The sequence below is a fragment of the Erythrolamprus reginae genome, chromosome 4, assembly GCF_031021105.1.
Source record: "Erythrolamprus reginae isolate rEryReg1 chromosome 4, rEryReg1.hap1, whole genome shotgun sequence".
In the NCBI taxonomy this organism is placed as follows: domain Eukaryota; kingdom Metazoa; phylum Chordata; class Lepidosauria; order Squamata; family Dipsadidae; genus Erythrolamprus; species Erythrolamprus reginae.
The window spans coordinates 95,916,224-95,938,291 of NC_091953.1; the positions used below are offsets into that span (position 1 = coordinate 95,916,224).

The 22,068-nt window shown below is 41.8% G+C and overlaps 1 protein-coding gene across 1 annotated transcript in view; it reads left to right on the plus strand.

Moving 5' to 3' along the window:
• ATP10A (ATPase phospholipid transporting 10A (putative)) overlaps nucleotides 1-22,068 on the plus strand; it is a 208,385-nt gene that overhangs the window by 179,352 nt on the left and 6,965 nt on the right. The window contains exons 15-19 of the mRNA XM_070750946.1: nucleotides 792-868; nucleotides 1,365-1,490; nucleotides 6,871-7,071; nucleotides 16,957-17,037; nucleotides 19,229-19,333. Coding sequence (XP_070607047.1) covers nucleotides 792-868; nucleotides 1,365-1,490; nucleotides 6,871-7,071; nucleotides 16,957-17,037; nucleotides 19,229-19,333 — 590 coding nt within the window. The remainder of the gene's footprint in view (nucleotides 1-791; nucleotides 869-1,364; nucleotides 1,491-6,870; nucleotides 7,072-16,956; nucleotides 17,038-19,228; nucleotides 19,334-22,068) is intronic.

Sequence of the window (22,068 nt, forward strand, 5' to 3'; positions counted from 1 at the left end):
ACACCATACTATAATGTCATGACCAGTATTTTAGACAACAAGAAAGGACAGGACAGCTGATCTGATGGTTTATTTCCAGTAAATCCTGAGGCAGTTTATATGAGTTCTGAATGACCCTGAAAGGCTTATGTCTTAGAAATTAGACTTCAATGTTACTGGGCACAACCGTAGGCATGAGGTACATCTTGAGAAGCATCCATTTTCTCTGTAACTGGATAATTGGATACAACATTAATTGTAAGCATACAAACAAACAAAAACAGCATATCCATGTCCTGTTCTCCAGGCTCATCCTGTTTTGTTCACAGAATTAAACTTTGCTACTTCTTCAGAGTAAATCCCAGCTAAACTTGCAACATTTAGCATCACCTTTCTTATCAGCATCTAGAACATATACTGTATTTGTCATTTTTTCATAAACATACTTCTAATTGCCCAATCACTGTATACAAGTAAGGTTCGCAATAAATTTACTGTTTGGGTGTTGCTTGATTCATTCTCTCTTTTGAATGGATGATAATTTTGCTTTGAAGAGCAAGTGCAAAGTGTATTTTATATGTCACTTAATGGCTATAAATTGTTTTAAGATGATTTAACTTGGCATGAATCCCATCTTTATAAATGAGATGGAATAGGCATTGGAATTATAGTTAGTCTAAATTGCAGACATTTCTTTCATGGATAGCTTATTCCTCTCACAATTCTCTTGATTGTCCTTTGTGCTGTTAACATGTCCTTAATAATCACTACTTCAGTTAATGACAAATAATAAGTTTTCCATTTGTCCCCAGGTGATGGGGCTAATGACGTCAGTATGATCCAAGTTGCTGATATTGGTGTGGGAATTTCTGGTCCAGAAGGCATGCAGGTAATTTATGTTTACTGACAACTGCAGGGGAGAGTTAGGTCCATGTTTCTGTATGTCTGAAAATACTCGTTTGTTAGTTGCAACAGGCTGATTGAAGCAGACCCTGCAAATTTCAGAGGTCTTACTTTCTGCTTCGTGACTGTTAAATTAAAGTAATTTACTAATTTATCTAGTAATCTGTTTTTTTAGCAATCTCTTTTCAACGCAAGTTACATTCATCTATCTATCTAATAAGAGAGCTTTTGCACACTGAAAATTTTCTCTTTTTAAATTCCAGATTCCTTTCTAGGTTCCTGTAAAATTATTTCTCAATAGACAGCATTAATAAGCAAGTTCAATGACATTTTCTCCTTTTATAAACACTATAGACTCTCATTTCTATCATTTGTAAACCAGTAATATTTCTAACTGCCATCTAAATTGTGATATGTCATTTCTATACTTTAAAAAGCATCATTTATAAACAATGCCACTTTTAATTGTTCTTGTATTGAAGGCTGTGATGGCGAGTGACTTCGCAGTTCCAAAGTTCCGATATTTAGAGAAACTCCTTCTTGTGCATGGCCACTGGTGTTACTCCCGACTTGCCAACATGGTGCTGTACTTTTTCTACAAAAATGCAGTAAGTATAATAGTTTGTAATTATCTTTGTTCCTCTCCTTTGTTCCTGGATTGCAACAAGCTGAAAAGCCTGCTTGTAATGCTTTCCCTTTGATCTCAAATAGTAATTACATAGCGCATCTTCAGAACTTTAAATATTCAATATGCATTCCAGTCAAGGCACCTCAGAAGAATCTGAAACAGATTGCAATATCCTGGCATGAAAGGCAGCTAAAAATAGATTATTTTGGAGGTCTGGAGTTTGGGCTAGTTTTCAATAGCTGTCTAGAACAAATTCACATTGTTGGTTCTGAACTAGAACTTCCTGTATCATCCCGACCTCAAATGGCCAAGAGATGTTAACAACATGTCTACAATGAATCATTGTCCCCTATTGATAGAACACCATTCTTCTTAAAGTTATAGCATAGTTTTCTGGGTACATAAAATGGTTTAATTATTAAACTCATATCCATGCAATAACTTTGCTCCTTAAGGAGAGTGTGATCTTTTCTAAATCACACTCTGTAGTTCATATCCATATTACTGTTCTACTATTCTGTTGCTTAGACTATGCTTCAGTAAATAATTCTTATTAGTCCAATAATAACTTCATTCATGAGGAATGTTGTCACATTTTACCACTTTTTCAAGAATCCACCCTGTTACAATCATATTTATGAAACTAGAAGGAGAAAGAGGTTTAGGCAATGCAAATGGAAGTTAGCGCAACGAAATCCATCTGATTTGTTCCATAAGATGCAAGAACTTGTAAGTCTAAAAGAAGACCTCTACACTCCTGGTAAAGTTAGTCATTTATAGTTCGTGTGGAGATTATTGGCTAATAATTTATGTAGGTTTCTTTCAACAGATATTTCACTTTCTTTTAGAACTTTTTCCAATATAATGTTATGAGCAAAGGAACTTTATTTTTTTATTTTTTTAAAGTGACATCAGCATTCATTAAAGAACAGAAAAATGGTTAGACCAGACTAAGAAACCAATGCCATATTGGTCAGGAGTTTTATTAGAGAGTCTTTTCTGAGACATTTTTCAAATTACAGTTCTACCCAGATTAGGGTTTCCTTTATCTGATTGTAGCCTGGTAATGACACTTTATCCTATCCATCACAGCCATTTTCTTGCAAAGAGAAAGGGGAAGGAAGGAAGGAAGGAAGGAAGGAAGGAAGGAAGGAAGGAAGGAAGGAAGGAAGGAAGGAAGTTCATAAATGTTAAGGAAAGAATGAGGCAGAAGATTAGGATTTTGTGATGAAAAGTAGGGAACAGTTGAATTGGGAAGCAAAGACAGGAAAAGGGGTAAAAGATAACATGGAGGAAGGAACCAGTGATATTCAAGTGGAGGTTGCAGTGAGTCAGAGTTCTAGTTGCTGTAGTAGATACTTTAATTTCAAGTGCCCAGTTCCAGATCATTCTAAGAACAAATGCTATAATTACACATCATCTTTTTTTAAAAAAGTTTTTGGTCTGGCACGGCTTGTTAAAATGCAGATGGCTGGCATTTAGAAGAATAGCAGACCCTGCTATGTGACAGGGAATTACATGCAGAAGAAACAAAATTTATAAATTTGATAACAAGAATAAGCCGTGCAATTTAGGAATACTTTATGGAGCGCATTTGACAGATTTCAACTTTACAGGATCCACCGTATTATTTTTAACTCTCCGATCAGCCAGAATTTATCAAACCGCATTTGAAAGCAATATCAATTTCAAAATGGGGCGTGCAACAACAAAACCAGACTTAATTTCCTGCAGCAAAATTGGAAGGATATGCTGGAACGACCCAACTGCAAATGAATACAATTATATCTTATAATTATATGAAGCTAACCATGCACCAGAAAAATACAACAGTAAAAAAATCTGAGTTAAAAACAAGCCTTTCAAGAGCAACGCAATATATACATGGTTGCTTTGTGGTTAGGATAGTTTTTCTGATCTTCATAATCTATTCCTCATTCAGTTTATCTGTGTGTGGTGAAGGCAAAGGTTCCCCTCGAACATATGTGCTAGTTGTTCCCCACTCTAAGGGGCAGTACTCATCTCCATTATAAAGCCTAAGAGCCAGCACTGTCTGAAGACGTCTCATGGTCATGTGGCCAGCATGACTAAATGGCAAAGGCACACAGAACACTATTACCTTCCCACCAAAGGTTGTCCATATTTTTTAATTGCATTTTTATGTGCTTTCAAACTGCTAGGTTGGCAGAAATGAGCAAGTAACGGGAGCTCACCCCGTTATGCAACACTAGGGATTCAAACCACTGAATTGCCGACCTTTATGATCAAAAATTTCAGCAACTTTAGCCACTGAGCCACCACATCCCTCTGTGTGTACTAAAGGATAATAGATCTACACATTTCAAACAATCTTGCATGTAAGCAAGATGTGTCACAAAATGCTGTGTGATGAGAGTTAAGAGAGAAATCCTTTGAACCAGTCAAGACTTCTTTTTTTCTGTAGCATAAAATCTAATGAATAAAATCATCAGAACAGTGGACCAATTTGATATGATGCTTCAGTTTGCCCTATATCAAGTAAAAGTAGATAAGATAAATGATATTACAAAATATTGAAATAAGCAGAATGAAACATCAGTTAAATTTAGAAAGCCTTAAGGGAAAAAGAAGTAAATGAAAGATGTTCCAAAATCATTCTAATGGTTTCTAAGGCTCATACTCATGATCTAGACCAGGGGTCTCCAGCCTTGGCAATATTATGACTTGTGGACTTCAACTCCCAGAGTTCCTCAGCCAGCTTTGGAACTCTGGGAGTAGAAGTCCACCTGTCTTCAAGTTGTCAAGGTTGGAGACCCCTGGTCTAGAACAGGGGTGGGAAACAATGGCACCTTGTATGGCTTGTGGATTCCAGTTCCCAGAATTCCTGAACCAGCCATGGAAGTTGAGGTCCACAAGTCTTAAAGAGGCCATTATTCCCCACCTCTTCCAAAGCCAGTGACCATAGAGATGAAATCCTCAAATAATAAGGAAGCCTGGGTAAAGACTTAGGTCAAGAATTCAGAGAATTGGCAAATAAGGTCAACTTGAAAAGCCTTCAAACATTGTGGCCCTCAAGCCAATTAACAATCGTAAAGGACAAGGCCGCCATTGGAACTGAACTCAGAAATAAAACAAATATGCATTGTTAGGAATTGATTTAAAATGGCAACTGCCTTTGCCATAGAGAACTGGATGCAAAAGTCTCCCTTGCCAAATTCAGTCCTAGTTCTGTGAAAAAAAAACAAATTTTGATTATTCCCTCCACCACAGCATGAAGCCTATTCTCCATGAGTAGGAAAAGAAAAAGTCTGATTATCCACTACCTCTTAGGAACACATAAATAGATTCCTAAAAGTGCAGTTGGGTGTAGTAGGCAAGGTTTCAGAAAAAAGTTCCTCCACCAACTCCCATGGCCACGGAGCAGAACATGCCATTCCTAGAGACAGATTATCTTCCCTGATACTGGTTTGTCATTATAATTCATCTTCAGAGCTCATTTTTTTAAAATCAGTTCATGGTGACATTCATGGCTCTCCAAACTGTTCTCAATGTAGATTAAAAGCTGTTCTTTAATGTAGATATAAAGCAAAAATTAAACGTCTTTCTGATCAAGTAACTTTCTATAATATCACATTTATTAAAAATGCATATATTCATCATCTGTACCTGACAAGAATGATTATAGCTTTTATGCTACTCTGCTTTTCAGTTGCATGAAAAGAAATGTATGTATGCACACTCTCACATACACATCCAGTTCTCTAAGGGCAAGACACACTCATATATGGAAAATTATACATTATATATTATACATATTCTTTTTGCAATAGCCTTTCTGAAGGCCAATGAGGTACACTGGGGAAATGCTTCAACAAGGGCACAATGAGTGTCTACTAAGTAATCTGTATACATCTAGAAATGTTTATGTCATTAGCATTGTAAAAGCAATAGCATTATATTAGCTGTATTAATAGAAGGAGTGTTTCAGTCTCAGGACAAACTAATCCAACACTTGAATTTACTTGAAAGATCTTGAGTCATAACAATGGAAATATGTCATTCCTTAAGTTTTACTTTACAGATATAAGAATAAATGGGATGGTAGTCTATAGTGAGTGCTATCTAGCTACCAGAATATGTATTTCTACATCTTTCAATGAAGATTTATTTCCCATAGCAGATTACGCCCCATAATTGGCACATAATTTACGATTCTTCAATCCATTTGATTAAACAAGTTAATTTTCTGATGCATCATATCTAAAATTTGTTGCAAATTATTCAGATTCTTGGGCAAAATTTGATACTTTACTACACAAACGCACTGGTAGGTAGGTCATGGTCCCAAATCATATATCTTATACCTCTACCATTTCCATGAATGTTCTTTATGCATTTATTTGTAAATATATAAATCAATAAAGGAAACGTTGCCTATTTTTGTCTTATTCCCTACTTGACATTGAACCATTTTGTTAGACATTTCATTTTGTTTCATATATCCTTTATTTTCCATGCATAATCACATTCAGCAACCAACCTGCAACTCCAAATTCACACAGAACATACCAATTTATTGTCTCTAAATCAGTAAACTCACAATAAACTTTCTTTTTCTCAGCAATACATTTCTTAATGCTAAATATTTTTGGTGACAAATAACTGTTGTGTAAAATATGAAATATATTTAGAGAAAACCCCAACAAATTAGCTTTGTCTGATTAAATTCCCACATGATCCTTAAGAAGAGCAGAACAAGTGATATTTTTTTTCAATACCAAACTATCTTCTCTGTCTCATTATTGGGAAGTTGAGCCTCTTTTTCACTTCAAATCAATCATTAGGGAACCAAAATACAAGCAATGTCTGTATGGGTGGTCCTCGACTTACAACAGTTCATTTGACGTTACAACAGCATTCCAAAAAAGTGACTTGTGACCATTTTTCACACTTAATAGCCATTGCAGCATCTCCACGGTCACATGATCAAAATTCAGTTTCTTGTTATGTGGCCCCTTTTTCTGACCTTCTGACAAACAAATCCAATGGGAAAGCCAGATACATTTAACAACTGTACAACTAACTTAATAACTGCAGTTATTCACTTAACAACTATGCTAAGAAAGGTTGTAAAATGGGGCAAAATTCAATTACTTGTCTCACTTTGCAACAGAAATTTTGGGCTCAGTAGTGGTCATAAGTCAAGGAGTACCTGTAATGGTGAGGGATTTGGCGGTATGTGTTGAGTCAAATGAAAAACTGAAGATAGCCTTATTTTATTAAATTCAGTATGTTTGTGAAAAATCTTGCCACAATGTATAATATGCTGTTTGCAAATATTAAAGATTCATGTTTTGCTCTTTTTCTCTTTTTTTTTAAAGATGTTTGTCGCCCTTCTTTTCTGGTACCAGTTTTACTGTGGATTTTCGGGGTCATCAATGATTGATCAGTGGTACCTGATCTTCTTTAACTTAATGTTCTCATCTCTTCCTCAACTGATTGTTGGAGTTCTTGATAAAGACGTACCTGCAGAGACATTAATTGCTATGCCTCAACTCTATACAAGTGGCCAAAAGATGGAGGTAAAAAAACGGTCATTTCTGCATTTTTCAGGTGTTAAAATTTGACTTGAAGATCATTCTTGGGTTTTTTAATTATTATTATTATTATTATTTTAGCAAAAACACTAGAGCCTTGGGATTCTTGGAAAGGATAATGTTAAAGCCCATCTGAAATTCCCCTGCAATGTATAATGATATATCATGCAATATAATTGTTATTGATTTATGTGCAATATTTATATAGCCACTCATCACAAACTTTGGGTGGCTGCCAATCAAAATTTCAAATACTGTAACACAAAACCATATTAAAACTATTAAAACCCGAGTCCTTTGGGGTTGGGCAGCATAGAAATCGAATAAATAAAATAAATAAAATAAAAATGTATAAAAACAAAATCTAGTGCCAAATCAGACTCTGATATGCAGTCACCTCACCTTATTCTGGTACTTAGGGGAAAAGCCAGGTCTTTAGTGCTTTATGGTAATGACCTGCCAAACATTATGGGGAGGAGGTTTTCCATAGGGCAGGAAATGGCACACTTCCTAGCTCCCATCAGATAACAAACTTAAGAAAGGAACTAGAAGCATGTTCACACTATCTAACCAGGTAGGGTGGATAGATTACTTTAGAGAAAGACAGTCCTGCAAATAATCTGTCCCTGCGCCATGTAGGGCTTTTTACAGATGATGAGCAGTACCTTGAATTGCACCCTGAAAGAAACTGGATGTCACCCCCACCTTTTGGAGCTGTCATTTGGGTGGAGGGAAGTTTGCGCTGCTAGAGGGAGACCTCTCAATTGTCACCAGCCTCATGAACATCCCACAAGGACTGGAAATGCCAGAATAGATCGTTGATTGTGTTTACAACACCCAACTGGCTAGCGGGAGTCATTGGGCACACATACACGAAGCGCCAAGCAGCAGTGTGATCATGACTTGAAGCAAGAAATGCCAGGAGAGTGTGGAGTTGCAGGAAGGGGCACACTACATGTTAAATAGGTAGTGGGTGATTGCTGCTGACAAAGTTCTCATTCATGTAATGATGGTTGGTGAGTGCCAGGAGTTGGAGAATTAAAAGACTTCAAGTGCAGACGCTTGTGTTTGAGCTTTTTCTTCCAATGATTTTCTGGAACCTGACACTGGAAGCTAGTGCAGCTCAGGCTGTTATGTCTGTTTAAAAGAAATAAGGGAAAATTCACTGATTGGTTAAGACGCGGCTTGGTTTAGATTGCCGCCAAAAATAAACGGTTGTCAGAAAAAGTTCCCGCGTTAAGAAAAGGTATAATTAGGGCAACGGATTAGCCGTTGCCCTTGTTAGGAATTGATTGTTGGAGAGAACTGTTCTACATTATGCCTTCTGAAATAAACCAGTTAATACTGAAGCAGTCTCCGGTGCAGTGAGATATAAAGTATTAGGCCATAAAGTATTAAATGGGCAAACCTGGGGACACCTATCACAGTGTGCGCTACTGGAAGTTTCCACATAGTCTTCAGTAACCCAAATGGGATGAGACCAGAGCATGAGTGACTGCGACCAAAGTCTCCTAGTCCAGAAAAGGATGCAGAAGATGAATCTGTGCAAAAGTGCCCCTAACCATGGCTGCCTCCTGGCCCACAAGCAAGGGCCATGGATCCAGGAGGAACTTACAAGTTGTGCAGCAGCTCAGTCCAGGGAAGTGCACCCCACCCAGAGTTAATGATGAAATATCATCCGGACCTCGGGAGTAAAAATATCCATAGCCACTCTGTCTTGCCAGGGTTGAGTCAAAACCGATTCCTCACCATCCAGACCTTTACAGATTCTAAACACTTGGCCAACCCTGTCCAGCTAGGGGTGGAGATATATAATTAAGTATCAGCAACATATTGGTGATATGAGATCTGGATGACCTCCCCTGGAAGTTTCATGTAATGTTAAAACGGAGCGGCAGAAGCTCAAGTTCTTGGACACCTCGCATTATAGGGGCCTAAGATTCAACCTCTCAGTTACCAATACCAACTCAAATTGGCCACAGTGGTCACTAGCCAATATTATAACAGTGCTTATCACTACTAGTATCCAAAACCAGTCCAGAAGGATATCATGATTGATGGTATTGACAGGCCCAGAAGGGCTGCCGGTTGGCTAACTGAAGATGCAACAAGAGTAGAAAAGTAATGCAAACCTTGTTCAAATTAAGCATACTTATATGTATTAATAATCTGGGCATTAATATTACCATTAGGCATACTGACTTTCTAACTTTTAACAGGTAGCCAAAAAGTAAAATAATTCTACAGAGTAGAAAATAATTCCTATTCTCTTCCTCTCAGGACTGTATATTTTGACAGCAGAATACCTGTACAGTGAAACTTGAGGCCGGAATACATTTCTAGATTTTCACATTGGAAATAGGGGATAATACCAAACAATGAATTATGTATGTGCTCTTATTCCGCGAGATAGCTAAATGATGTCACAAGAAAATAAGAACTTTCCAAGTCCCTGAATAGTTACTAAAAATGTTGTCCAGAGTAGCTAGAAAAAGGCCTTTAGAAAGATTCAGATGGCCTTAATCCTGTCGTCATTTAGAAACACTTTAACCTGGGTCAGGATGTTATGTCACCCCACTCATATTTGATATGAGTTGTCTCCAAGGTAATGCCTTTTAATAACTTCTGTTATGTTCTGTGCTTCTTCCGTCACTGTCAAATGGCAGAAAAAGTTGGATGACAATATTAGCTGTGCATGAAAAAAAATAAATTTTATTGAGAGGCACATGGCTACTGCTACTAGGGCAGCAGTGGGTTGCCACTGATTCGCTCCAGTTCTGCAAACTGGTAGTACCAGTGATGGGAGGCTCCACCCACCTGCCCAGGACACTTATGTACATGCGCAGAATTGTTGTGTGTGCCTGAACCGGAGCAAAGAGTTTTAGAACCCATTACCGTATTAGGGATATAATGTATACTTACCATGATTAAAAATGATTCCTTAAATCCATGGTGTTTAATTCATATTTAATTCTCCGTACTGAAGGAGCGGGTCCAGCAGTCACATGGGTTGCTCATGTCCAATCCGGTGGAACTGAGCCTAGTGTTAAAAAAGCTTGCTGGATCCGCCCCTTCCCCAGAATTCGCTCAGTTCTCGCATCCTGCGGTTGTATTGTGATAAGCTCGTTCAACATTCTAATACCTTCCCTTCGATCTTTCCTTCAAAATTAGTAAGATTGATTATACTTATTTGTTTACTTGCCGTAATAGCGCCAGCCGTTTGCGGCTCGGCTTTTTTTCCTTTGGGAGAAGTAGCGGTTTCGTTTTCCCGCGGCTTCTTTTGCCGTTTACGATCCCCGCTGCCGCTTGTGGATTCTTTTAATCCTTTGGCCTGGAGGTTCTTGTGCAAGTATTTATTCATTGATTTATTTATATTACTATTGTTTAAGGGCTTGAGAAATACCTCCTGCGGTGCGAGACGCTTGTTTTAGTCTCCTGGACTTAGTCGATCGCTTCCCCTTTAAGATTACTATTACGGAGCGATTTTTTTCGGCGCGAAGGCCTTCGCGCCCTTTTTTAATCTAGGCCTCTCGTGTTGGCCCTCTGCCAGCCGCGTAGGCCTTAGTCCACCGCTCGGATCCTGGAGTGGGCTTTGAGACGCTCAGGCTTAATTCTCCACCGGCTAAGCCTCCAACCAGAGTGCCTTGGTTTCTTTAGTTAAAGTTAGGGAGGCTGGCCACGCTGTATTTGGGGACACGAACTCTGGGTTTGCCCAGATTGCCCTCAAATCTCAGCAGCTCCGAGGCCTAGGAGCAGGATCCATTCCTCTTGGGAAGTCCTTGAAATTCTTCTCCCTAACATTCCAGGTTATTTGGCTCAGCCTTGTCTTCTGCTAATTGTCAGACTATGGCTGCTTTTCCCAAGAGAGGCACTACTCAAGGTCCCAGAGAGGCCAGGCCTACAGGCGATGAGATTACCAGTATCCCCCAGGCCTCGACCTCCTCTTCTTCAGGGGCCCGCCCCTTGACCAAAGTCACCAGGGCTGAGAAGAGAAGGGACCAAGCCCTACAAAAAATCCATGATAAATCAGCAAAGCGTTTAAAAGTACAGGCCCAAGTACTCAGTAGTCATGACCCCCCAGAGGCTCCTAATCTGCCTTCTTCTGGGGTCACTGTGTTATCTCTGGATGAGCCAAACCTAGACAGACCCCAACCTAACCTATGGGGATTAGGTCCAGAGGAACCAGATATTATTGAAGATTCCCCCCAGCCAGGATCCTCTCAGGCTCTCAGGGACTCTTCTGCCATTCCTGCTGATATTTCTAGTTTACCTCCAGAATTCCAATCTATTTTTTCTGTGTTATCCAAGGCCATTGATGCTAAACTGTCTTCCATCAATGCGCCCTCCCTTCCTCATCCACCTCCTCGTCCCTCCCGCCCCTTGGGTTCTTCCCCATCGATCAGAGCTCCTATTCAGGATGAATCAGACTCCTCTCAGGATGAATATGAGGATATGGAAGAGGATGAGGATCCCTTTCAAGGTCTCTCAGACGATGAGGAATCCCATATAAAGGTTCCTTCTCCAATTACTATTTTTCCCTCTCAATTGTTTAAATCTCTCCTCCTCAAAGCTAGAATTTCTACAGGATTAGCGGCCCAGGAGAAACAGGCCTCCACATCCACTGAACCCCCGGAGGAGAATTTACCTTACTTCACAGAGGAACAGGAGGATAACGAGGTAATTCCTATGCCTAAATTGTTTAAAGATGCCTTACTCAAGCAGTGGGATTTCCCAGCCTCTGGGCTTAATCCCACTACCAAGGACAAAAAGTTGTACAAGCTCTCTTCTTCCTATGAGGATCTCCTATCCTTTCTCAAACCGGATGAACCTGTCAAGATCCTTCACTCGGCGGCTGCCGTGCCAGGCGAAGCAGAGGAGGTCCTCCGCCCAGAGGACAAGCGGATTGAACAGATGCTCAAAAGAGGGTTCACCGCAGATTCCTGGGCCATTAAAAGTTCCGCAGCGGCTTCCTTTTTCTCCAGAGCCATGCTTCTGTGGCTTCGCCAACTTCAACAGCATATTCCTCCCGATGACTTGAGAGGTCAACAGGACTTCAACAAGGTATTTGCAGCCGCTCAGTACGTGGCTGATGCCACCTTACAGTCTACCAGATTTGCAGCCAAGTCTATTGCAGCTTCTACAACGGCAAGAAGACTCCTATGGCTTCGCCCATGGCAAGCAGGAGTACGTCAGAAGTGGCAGTTATCTCTGGGTCCATTGAAGCGCGATCTTCTTTTCAGGGATCTTCTGGATCCACTCCTCACGGAAACCACGGACAAGAAGAAAGTATTGGGTCCAACCACCAAAAAGGCCACCAAAACGCAGTCCTTTCGTCGCCCAGGGCGTCAACAAGATCAAGCGGCTACCTATCAGAGAATCCCAGGTCAGTATTCCCCCCGCTTTCGTTCCCAAGGTAGGAACTCCAGGGGCAGAGGTTTTCGCTTCCAAAGGGGAGCGTCCTCTAACAGGGCTTCAAAGAAACCTAGATGGTAGTTCTTCCTCGATTCCCATAGGTGGTCGCCTAGCCTATTTCGCCTCTAGTTGGCGTCTCACTTCCAAGGACCCCTGGGTCATTGACACTGTTCAAAAAGGTCTTCTTTTAGAATTTACTTCTTCCCCCCCTAAACGTTTTATTTCCTGCCCATCTCCCAGGTCCTCCTCAGATCGTAACCGTATGGAGGAGGCCATTTCCCACTTATTGTCCATCAGAGCCATTCAACCGGTTCCCCCCGGTCAGAAGGGCCAGGGTTTTTATTCCATCCTATTTATGGTTCCAAAATCCTCCGGAGGTTGGAGAGCTATTTTAGATTTAAAGAAGCTGAACCTATTCATCAAATATAGGAAGTTTAAGATGCACTCCTTATCATCCATTTTAGCCGCCATCCACCCGGGGGATTTCATGGTTTCTTTAGACCTCACTGAGGCCTACCTCCATATTCCTATAGCCAAATGCCACAGGAAATTTTTACGCTTCTCCTTCCAGGGCAGGCATTTCCAGTATAGAGCGATGCCATTTGGCCTTTCCTCGGCCCCTAGGGTCTTTACAAAGCTCTTGGGGTCTCTGGCGGCCCACATCCGGGCGTCACCCATCCACATTTTATGTTACCTTGATGACATTTTGGTTCATGGGAACTCCCTAGAGGAAGTGAAAGTAGACCTTTCTGTTACCATGTCGGTTCTACAGGACCATGGTTTTTCCATCAACTTTGACAAAAGCCACCTCCAGCCTTCCACATCCATTTTACACCTGGGATCCATTATTAATTCAGAATCCTCCCAGGTCTTCCTCTCTCCTGAGAGAAAATTCAGTATAGGGGAGTTGATTTCACGCATTTTATCTCAACATTCAGTTTCCATAGTAACCCTGTCTTCTCTTTTGGGGAAGATGGTGTCATGCATAGGCATCATTCCCTGGGCTCGCCTTCATGCTAGGGAACTACAGTGGCTCCTATTACCTTTTCAGAGATCGGGCCACAGCAACTCAAGTCGTCGCATTGTCATCCCACCGATTGTTCGCAGATCTTTCAAGTGGTGGAAGTCTCCGGCCATGGACAAAGGATCCCCTTTCAGGTGCCCGGATCAATTTGTCATCACCACAGACGCCAGTCTATCGGGATGGGGCGCCCACGCCCAGGGGATGATAGCCCAGGGCACGTGGTCCCCGGAGGAGGCTTCCAAGCCAATCAATTGGCTAGAGTTAAGAGCCGTATCCCTGGCTCTGAAGCAATTCTCTCCTCGCATTCCCAACCGGCACGTTCTCATTCTCACCGACAACATTGCCACAAAAAGCCACATCTGCAGACAGGGGGGCACGAGATCCAAGGCCCACATGAGGGAGGCCCTCAAATTAGGTCTTTGGGCGGAAAAACACCTTCAGTCGCTCCTAGCCGACCACATCTCGGGGAGCCTCAACGTCCAGGCGGATTGGCTCTCTCGAGCAACGATAGACCCAGGAGAGTGGACTCTCCATCAAGACCTGTTCCATCAAATCAGCCTCAGGTTCGGCCTACCAGTACTGGATCTCTTCGCGACCAATGCGAACGCCCAACTCCCCCGCTTCTTTTCCAGATTTCCATCCCCGGGAGCAGAAGCAATCAATGCCCTCCGGAGCCCCTGGCCTCCAGGACTCCTGTACGCATTTCCTCCAATTCCAATTCTTCCGGACGTGATTCACAAGGTCCTCACAGAGAGGGCCCGAGTAATCCTAATCGCCCCTCATTGGCCCCGCCGGCCCTGGTTCGCGGATCTGCAACAGCTGTCCGTCCAGGACCCCTGGCGACTCCCCGTTTCGGGGGATATGCTTCGACAAGGGGCCTCATTTCATCCAGACCCGGAGTGGTTCCACCTCACCGCCTGGCTGTTATCAGGAGAGACCTAGAACTGCGTGGACACGACCCCGACTCAGTGGAGGTCATTTTAAAGGCCAGAAGAGGTTCGACCAATCGAATCTACGACCATACATGGTCCAAGTTCCACCAGTGGTGTCTTTTGGAAGGGTTTTCTCCCCTGTGCATCCCTATACACAGGATCATTTCCTTCCTTATGCAAGGTTTCCATCAAGGCCTCTCCACCAGCACCCTCCGGCGTCACCTGGCGGCCATTTCCTCTGTCTTAGCGGGGCCCCGCAGACAGCCTCTCCGTTCCTTTCCAGAAGTTCAGGAATTCCTCAAAGGTATAGCCAATCTCAGACCTTCCAAGGTTCACAGATATCCTTCCTGGGATCTGCCACGGGTTCTCCATTCTCTCACTCAGGCACCCTACGAACCCCTAAAATCTGCGTCCCTAAGGTACCTATCCTTTAAGGTAGCTTTCCTAGTGGCTATTACCTCTGCCCGACGCATTTCGGAGTTGGCAGCCCTTTCAATCAGGCAGGATCTCTGCCAATTTCATCAGGACAAGGTAGTATTACGGCTGGACCCCACCTTCTTACCCAAGGTCAGTTCCATGTTCCACAGAACTCAAGATATTGTCTTACCATCCTTCTGCCTCCAACGGGACCATCCTTTGGCAAATAGATGGCACACTCTGGATCTTATTAGAGCGCTTAAGATCTATATCCAACGCACAGGACCTTTTCGGAGGTCGGAAGCCCTTTTCGTAGCCTATCATCCCAGAGTCATGGGTTCCAAGGTGTCTTCAACAGTGATAGGCCGTTGGATCAGAGGGACTATCTCTAAGGCCTACGAGTCGGCCTCCCTCTCAGTTCCAAGGAACATCACAGCGCATTCCACCAGAAGCGCAGCCACTTCGGCCGCTTGGGCGACTCAAGCCCCGTTGGAGGAGGTCTGCAAAGCAGCCACATGGGCCTCGCCAAATTCCTTCATCAGGCACTACAAGATTGATTCTTACGCCTCAGCGGACGCTGCCTTCGGCAGAAGGGTACTCCAATCCGTTATCTCTCACGATAGCAATCTGACCCCACCCTAGGGACCAATCTATTGGGTATGTCCCATGTGACTGCTGGACCCGCTCCTTCAGTACGGAGAATAGGCGTTGATTGCTTACCTGAACGCCTCTTCTCGTACGGTGAGCGGGTACAGCAGTCACTTCCCGCCCTTGTTTGTGTCTTTTCTATTTTCTACCTTCTGTAACCTTTTCCTCTAACTATGAGAGTTGAACACTAAAGAGCTTCACATCTGAGCCTAGTCTACGGATTCGCGAATTCTGGGGAAGGGGCGGATCCAGCAAGCTTTTTTAACACTAGGCTCAGTTCCACCGGATTGGACATGAGCAACCCATGTGACTGCTGTACCCGCTCACCGTACGAGAAGAGGCGTTCAGGTAAGCAATCAACGCCTATTTTCAATTGAAATCTACACAAGTTAGACCCTAACTCCTTTGCCTGCCTGAGCAAAATGCTGCTAGCTCATTTGGATCCAACATCTTTGCCATATTATCCTGTCAGTCACAGGACCCTCATTCAGGAATTGAGATACAACACCGATTGCTTCAGAGCTTAACCTGCAATGCTTTGTCAGGACTAAAGTGGGGTTATAATGTCCATGGTATGGGAGATGGATAATCCTTTCCCTTTGTCATGACAGACTGGCTTAAAAAAAGAAAGAAATCTCAGCTGCTTCCAGAAAGACTGGCAATTGCTTTATACACAAACTAAACCTCTCTAATATTTCTGAGCCAGTCATTCCAAACCTATTCATCCTGTTCAAATTTCTTTGATCCTCCAAATAATCCCTGGCCTTCTCTTCCAGGTCTTTAATATCAGCTCTATTACTATTCCAGGTAGTATGACAGCATGTTCAGTATAAGCCTCAAGAAAAACAGTCTGATCAGGTGGCCTTTAGAAAATATATACAGTATTCTTCAAAAAAATAAAGGGAACATTTAAACAACAGAATATAACTCCAAGTAAATCAAACTTCTGTGAACTCAAACTGTCCACTTAGGAAGCAACACTGATTGACAATCAATTTCATTTTGTTGTCAGCACATCCAACTTTGTACAGAACAAAGTATTCATTGAAAATATTTCATTCATCCAGACCTAGGATGTGTTATTTGAGTGTTCCCTTTATTTATTTATTTTTGAGCAGTGTATATTAGTCACAACCTTCAGTAGCCATTGTAGGACAGTAGAGGAAGAGGCGGCTAAGTGTGTGGTCCACTCAACTATGTTTGAAAGGGAAGGGTTTGGGGAAAATGTTGCACTGGGTTGGAGCAGGTCAAACTGACAAACAGATTAGATGGGAATGCTTCTTTGGCTAAGAATATGATTTGTGTTAAAGTAGCTTTTCTAGATGAAATCCCTACATGAACTCTTTTGCTTCTTTTAATCACTGAGATTTTTTTTTCTTTTTGAACAAGAAGTGGTTCATTAGAGGTAAAGCTCTCAATCTGCCTCCCCCATTACAGGAGTACCAGCCGCATATGTTTTGGATGAACATGATTGATGCTCTCTATCAAAGCTTGGTTTGTTTCTTCATCCCTTACTTTGTAAGTTATCAGTGGTAAACATGCTCCAATCCTTCTGTTCTTGAAAGGGGTGGGGGGAGCCAGGCGTGGCAAATGTATGCATGTGAAACTAAGGGTGCTGGGAGGGTCAGTTTGGTATTTCTGATTTCGTTTATTAAAGCTGCGGAGGCAAAAAGACATTCAGAAGTATGGGTTATTTATACAGATAACCCAAACTGCTGCTACTGGGAGATAAGGACCAGCAGTTGGAAATGGCTTTATTATTATTATTATTATTATTATTATTATTATTATTATTATTATTATTATTTAGATTTGTATGCCGCCCTTCTCTGAAAACTTGGGGCTGCTCACAGAATAAATATAGAAACAAAGCGTACAAAACAAATCTAATACATTAAAAAACTACAGCTGAAAGCCCTATATATTATTCAATCAGACAATCCAATCACACCATGCATCACATTTATTGGTCAGGGGAGGCAAGATGTAATTGCCCCAGGCCTGGTGACATAGGTGAGTCTTAAGACTCTTGTGGAAGGCGGGGAGGGTGGGGACAGTACAAATCTTTATGGGGAGCTGATGTGTACATCCAATGAACGTAGGAAAAAAGTTGGAAGAGCTGGGAGCAGAATTATGTGTGTCATCAGTTTAGCATCATTGTGTTCCAAAAAAGTACTCCAAATCCTCCCAACCCCATTCCGTTATCCCTTACCTGGCGCCAATTTAGTGTTGAATTTTAATTGACAAGATTCCTGTGCATAGGCTTGAATAAATCTTCTATGCTGCAACTTTATGAATAATCCTGATTTTTTTTTTTGCATCTGACAATGAAACTTGTATGTGCCCTATACCACTCATATAGCTAGAATAGGAAAAGAACAAAAATTATAAAATACTTACCCCATTTATCAGTTTTTTCCAGGAATAAGAAAAAAGTTCCAGCAATTTTCAAGAGTGGCTTAGCAGTGGGAGTATCATCACTTTCTTTTTTTCTTAGTATTGTTTGAGAGAAGTGGGGAGTTGGCAGTCAGGTCATTTTGCTTCACCCATAGCATCATTTATTGAAATTGTAGAAAGAAAATTATTGCTATTATCTAGGATAATAATTGCTTGGAGAGTAATTGGAAACTGACTTTTTTTAGAGTGATGAGACAGGGAGAACAAAAATCTCAGTAATGTTCTCTTTATTTGTTTCTAGTTATAACAATTTTATTATGATAGTCATAGTAATTAGTATATTCCAAATTAAGGTCTAAACAATTATATCTTACTATGTGGAATATAGCCATGGTATTAATTCTCGTAGAACATAGAATAATAGAGTTGAAAAGGACCTTGAAGGTCCCACATCGGTTGCTTGCTCTTACTGCTAGGAAATTTCTCCTTAGTTTTAGGTTGTTTCTTCCTTTAGTTAGTTTCAATCCATTGTTTCTCATCTTGCCTTTTGATCCTTTGGAAAATAGTTTGGCCCTCTCATCTTTGTAGAAGCCCCACAGATATTGGAACACTGCTATCATGTCTCCCCTAGATCTTCTTTTCATTAGACTAAACTTACCCAATTCCTGTAACAGTTCTTCATATGTTTTATTCTCCAACCCCTTAATCGTGTTTGTTGCTTATCTTTGCACTCTATATATATTTATTGTGGTGACCAGAACTGGATACAGTATTCCAAGTGTGGTTTTACTAAGACTTTGTAAAGCAATACTAGAACTTCATGTTCTATCCCTCTATTGATGCAACCTAGAATTGCATTGGCTTTTTTTGCTATTGCCACATACTGTTGGCTCATATTTAAGTGATTGCCCCCTGGGACTCCAAGATCCTTCTTACAATTAGTGGCATTAAGCCAAGTTTCACTTAACCTGTGAAACTGTACCTATATAGTTGATTTTCTTATCTAAGTGTAAAATCTTACTTTTTTCTAGGTGTTCAAATCTTTTTTCCAAGCATGCAATCTCAGACACAATTTCTGTTTCAGAAGAGCCAACATTTCTGCTCTAATTATAGCTGTACTAATTCAAATGGTACATTTTGTAGGTTCATATTATAGATGCTTTTTGTTGGAACCTAAAAATGTCAAATGCAAATGGAACAAATATATTTTTACTTAATTGCAGATTATCCCTACATTTTTTGGGGTTATAGATTAGTATTCTTCAGGTTTTATATTGTCAATTGTGTTTAATTCTCATTTAACTTTGTTTAGATATATTATGATTCAGATGTGGACATATTTTCATGGGGAACTCCTATTACCACAGCAGCTCTCTTTACCATAATACTCCATTTGGCTATAGAAACCAAAACCTGGGTAAGTTGCCTTCAAAAATATGACCTAGTATTTTACACTCTGCCACTCAAGCTGTAGTTCTACAATTGCCTTTCAGTTAGATTTTATTTTATTAGCGAACTTCAGCAGATAATGATTTCATACATATATTTTCCTGATCATAAGTTTGTTTCATCTGTGTTTTTGGTAACTCACAAGTAATTCTCCCTCCGCCCCACCCAATGGCATGATGGGGAGAAGAATCATGAAAGTGATGTTCTACTCACACAATGCAAACTTTGTCCTTTGCATGCATAGACAAACTGAGCAGAGTCTGTATTGAGATAAACAGACAAAGGTGCAGACCCTGCATATGCTTGCCTCCCACCTCAATGTTTTATCCTAGTCTATCCATATTTACTTATCTATATACAATTAAAACTCCCCCGTCTTTCATAAAACCTTCAATTGTTGCATCATAGCCAACAATTTGAACAAAATAGTATGTCATAAGGCAACCATTTTTGAGTCAACATACCTTAAATGGGCTAATTTAAAGACTGCAGCCAAAATCTGGGACCCATTACTCCCTAGGATTGAAATTTGACAAAATTGTGTCCACTTCAGTGTCGTGGCACTGCCTCATGAGCCAGAGTCATATGACTATCATTAAAAACATTCCCTAAAGGAAACATTTCCAAAAAGGAAAGTCAATGGGAAAGCCTACAGGAAGTTGGAAGTCACGCCCACTGCTTTTTTGCCCACATAGGACCACTCAGTTTCTCTGTTTAGGTGATAACTCTGAAACAATGATTCAACAATCACAGGTTGTCCAGTTTATAAAAATGTCCATGCCAGTTCCCAAGAGTTTACATATTTTTTAAAAAATAGCTTCAGAAAGAATAATCTCAGCAAAATATTACTGTAATCTCTTATCCAGTTGGTTCTGTTTAACTAAAATGGAACTAGTAATTCTCCACTGCATCTGGAAGGAGAGTCCAACATGGGGTAATTCACCAATCTTATTGGTAGAGACTGAGTTAATTTAAATATTTAAATATGAGGTAGTCACCGCCCCTCAGCAGCCCCCAATACCTCAGTTTTAAAAACTCAGTCTTAGTGTAGAGACTGTTGAGTTTGCTTCTCTGAGGAAGCATTAATAATAATAATAATAATAATAATAATAATAATAATAATAATAATAAAAATAATAAAAATAATAATATTAATAATTAATTATTTAATTTCTGTTTTTTCTCCCCTTTCTAATTGCAGGTGCAGTGACTCTTGAAAGGGAAATTAAGGGGTCTCTGCCCTCCGCGGGCAGAATCACCCCCACCGTTAATCTCCTCGAGCTTCCCTTCCCTCCGTGGGTACCATGCCTAACGAGGAGCACCTCAGCCTAGGGTCCCCGACCTCAGTGGTCATACCCGGCTGTCAGCTGAAGGTGAGGGGGTCCGCCCCCCTCACTGGGAAGCTTGGACTGCAGAATTTCGATGTAGAACTGCAGGATTGCCGCGGAGAATGAAGGCGGCTTGAATTGGCGCCGGGCCAGCGCCTCTCAGCTGTTCGGCGGCTTTTGATTGACGACGCCGCCGCCGCCTTTGCCGCCGAAGCCGAAAAGCCGTTTGCAGAGCCGGGGAAGCCGCTTGGATCGGCTGGCTCGAAAAAGCGAATTGTGTGGGGGGGGCATAAATTGCTGGAAGCTCCCTGTGTTGGCGAGGGCGGCAAAAAAGAGCGGGAACGCCATTTTGAGTCAACGGATGCCCGCGCCCGCCCTGTTTAGGCGGGTATAAGGTTGCTCTCCGCCCAATCAATGGGCGCGACCAACCTGTCAAACTCAGGCGTAGGCTCTGAAGTGCCAAAACGCCATTTTGAGTGCATTTGCTCAGTGACAGCTCTATCTGTCAGCGTGCTGCAGCTTCTGTTAATAATAGAACAACTGTTAACCGTGAGTAATGGAGGATAAAACCTTAGAGAAAGCATCTTCCCCCATTGTATTGCCTCAGGATAAAGGCAAGGGGAAGTCCAAAGAAAAATCTAAGGCCACAGCCTCTGCTTCAATCAAGGAGGCAGAGAGGCGCATTAAAGCGTTGGAGCAGAAACTGGAGGCAGCCCTCTTAGCTCCAAGAACCGTCTCTCCCTTATTGCAGGCCAGGGATCCACCAGCCTTATCTGTTTTGAGACCCTCAGAGACATTATCAGAGAGAGATTGGTCTCCAGAGAGGCAGCACCCATTTATGCCTCAGGTTGCTCCTCCATCTGGCCTTCAGCTACCAAGGCCAGGGTCTGCCAGCCACTCATTGAAGAGTGCCCCTTCTGCCACCTTTACGCCCACTGCGGCTGGGCTGCGTGTGCAACCAGATACCTGGCAGCAGATGTCCCCTGCCTTACAGGGACTCATTTCTGATGTTTACTCACAAGGGATGGCAGCTGGGGTGCAACAGAATATCCAACACCCCCAGCCAGCACAGCCCAGGAACCTATGGGCTGCACCGCCCCCCTCGGGTATGGGGTCCTGGATGGAGGAGCCGTCACCCCTAGAGGAGGCCGAAAGAGAATACGACTTTTCGGATGATGAGACAACTCCTGATCCTCCGGTGACAGCTGGACTCTTTAAGGCTCCCCTTTTCAAGATTCTGCTGCATAAAGCTAAGCAGGTGGCAGATTTACCGGGTCCAACCAAGGCTACTGAGGCCTCAGATGACCCTAAGCCTTCGGCAGTATTATTCAAGGAGCCCCAACCCGAGACTGATCATGTGCCATCCTCGGACATA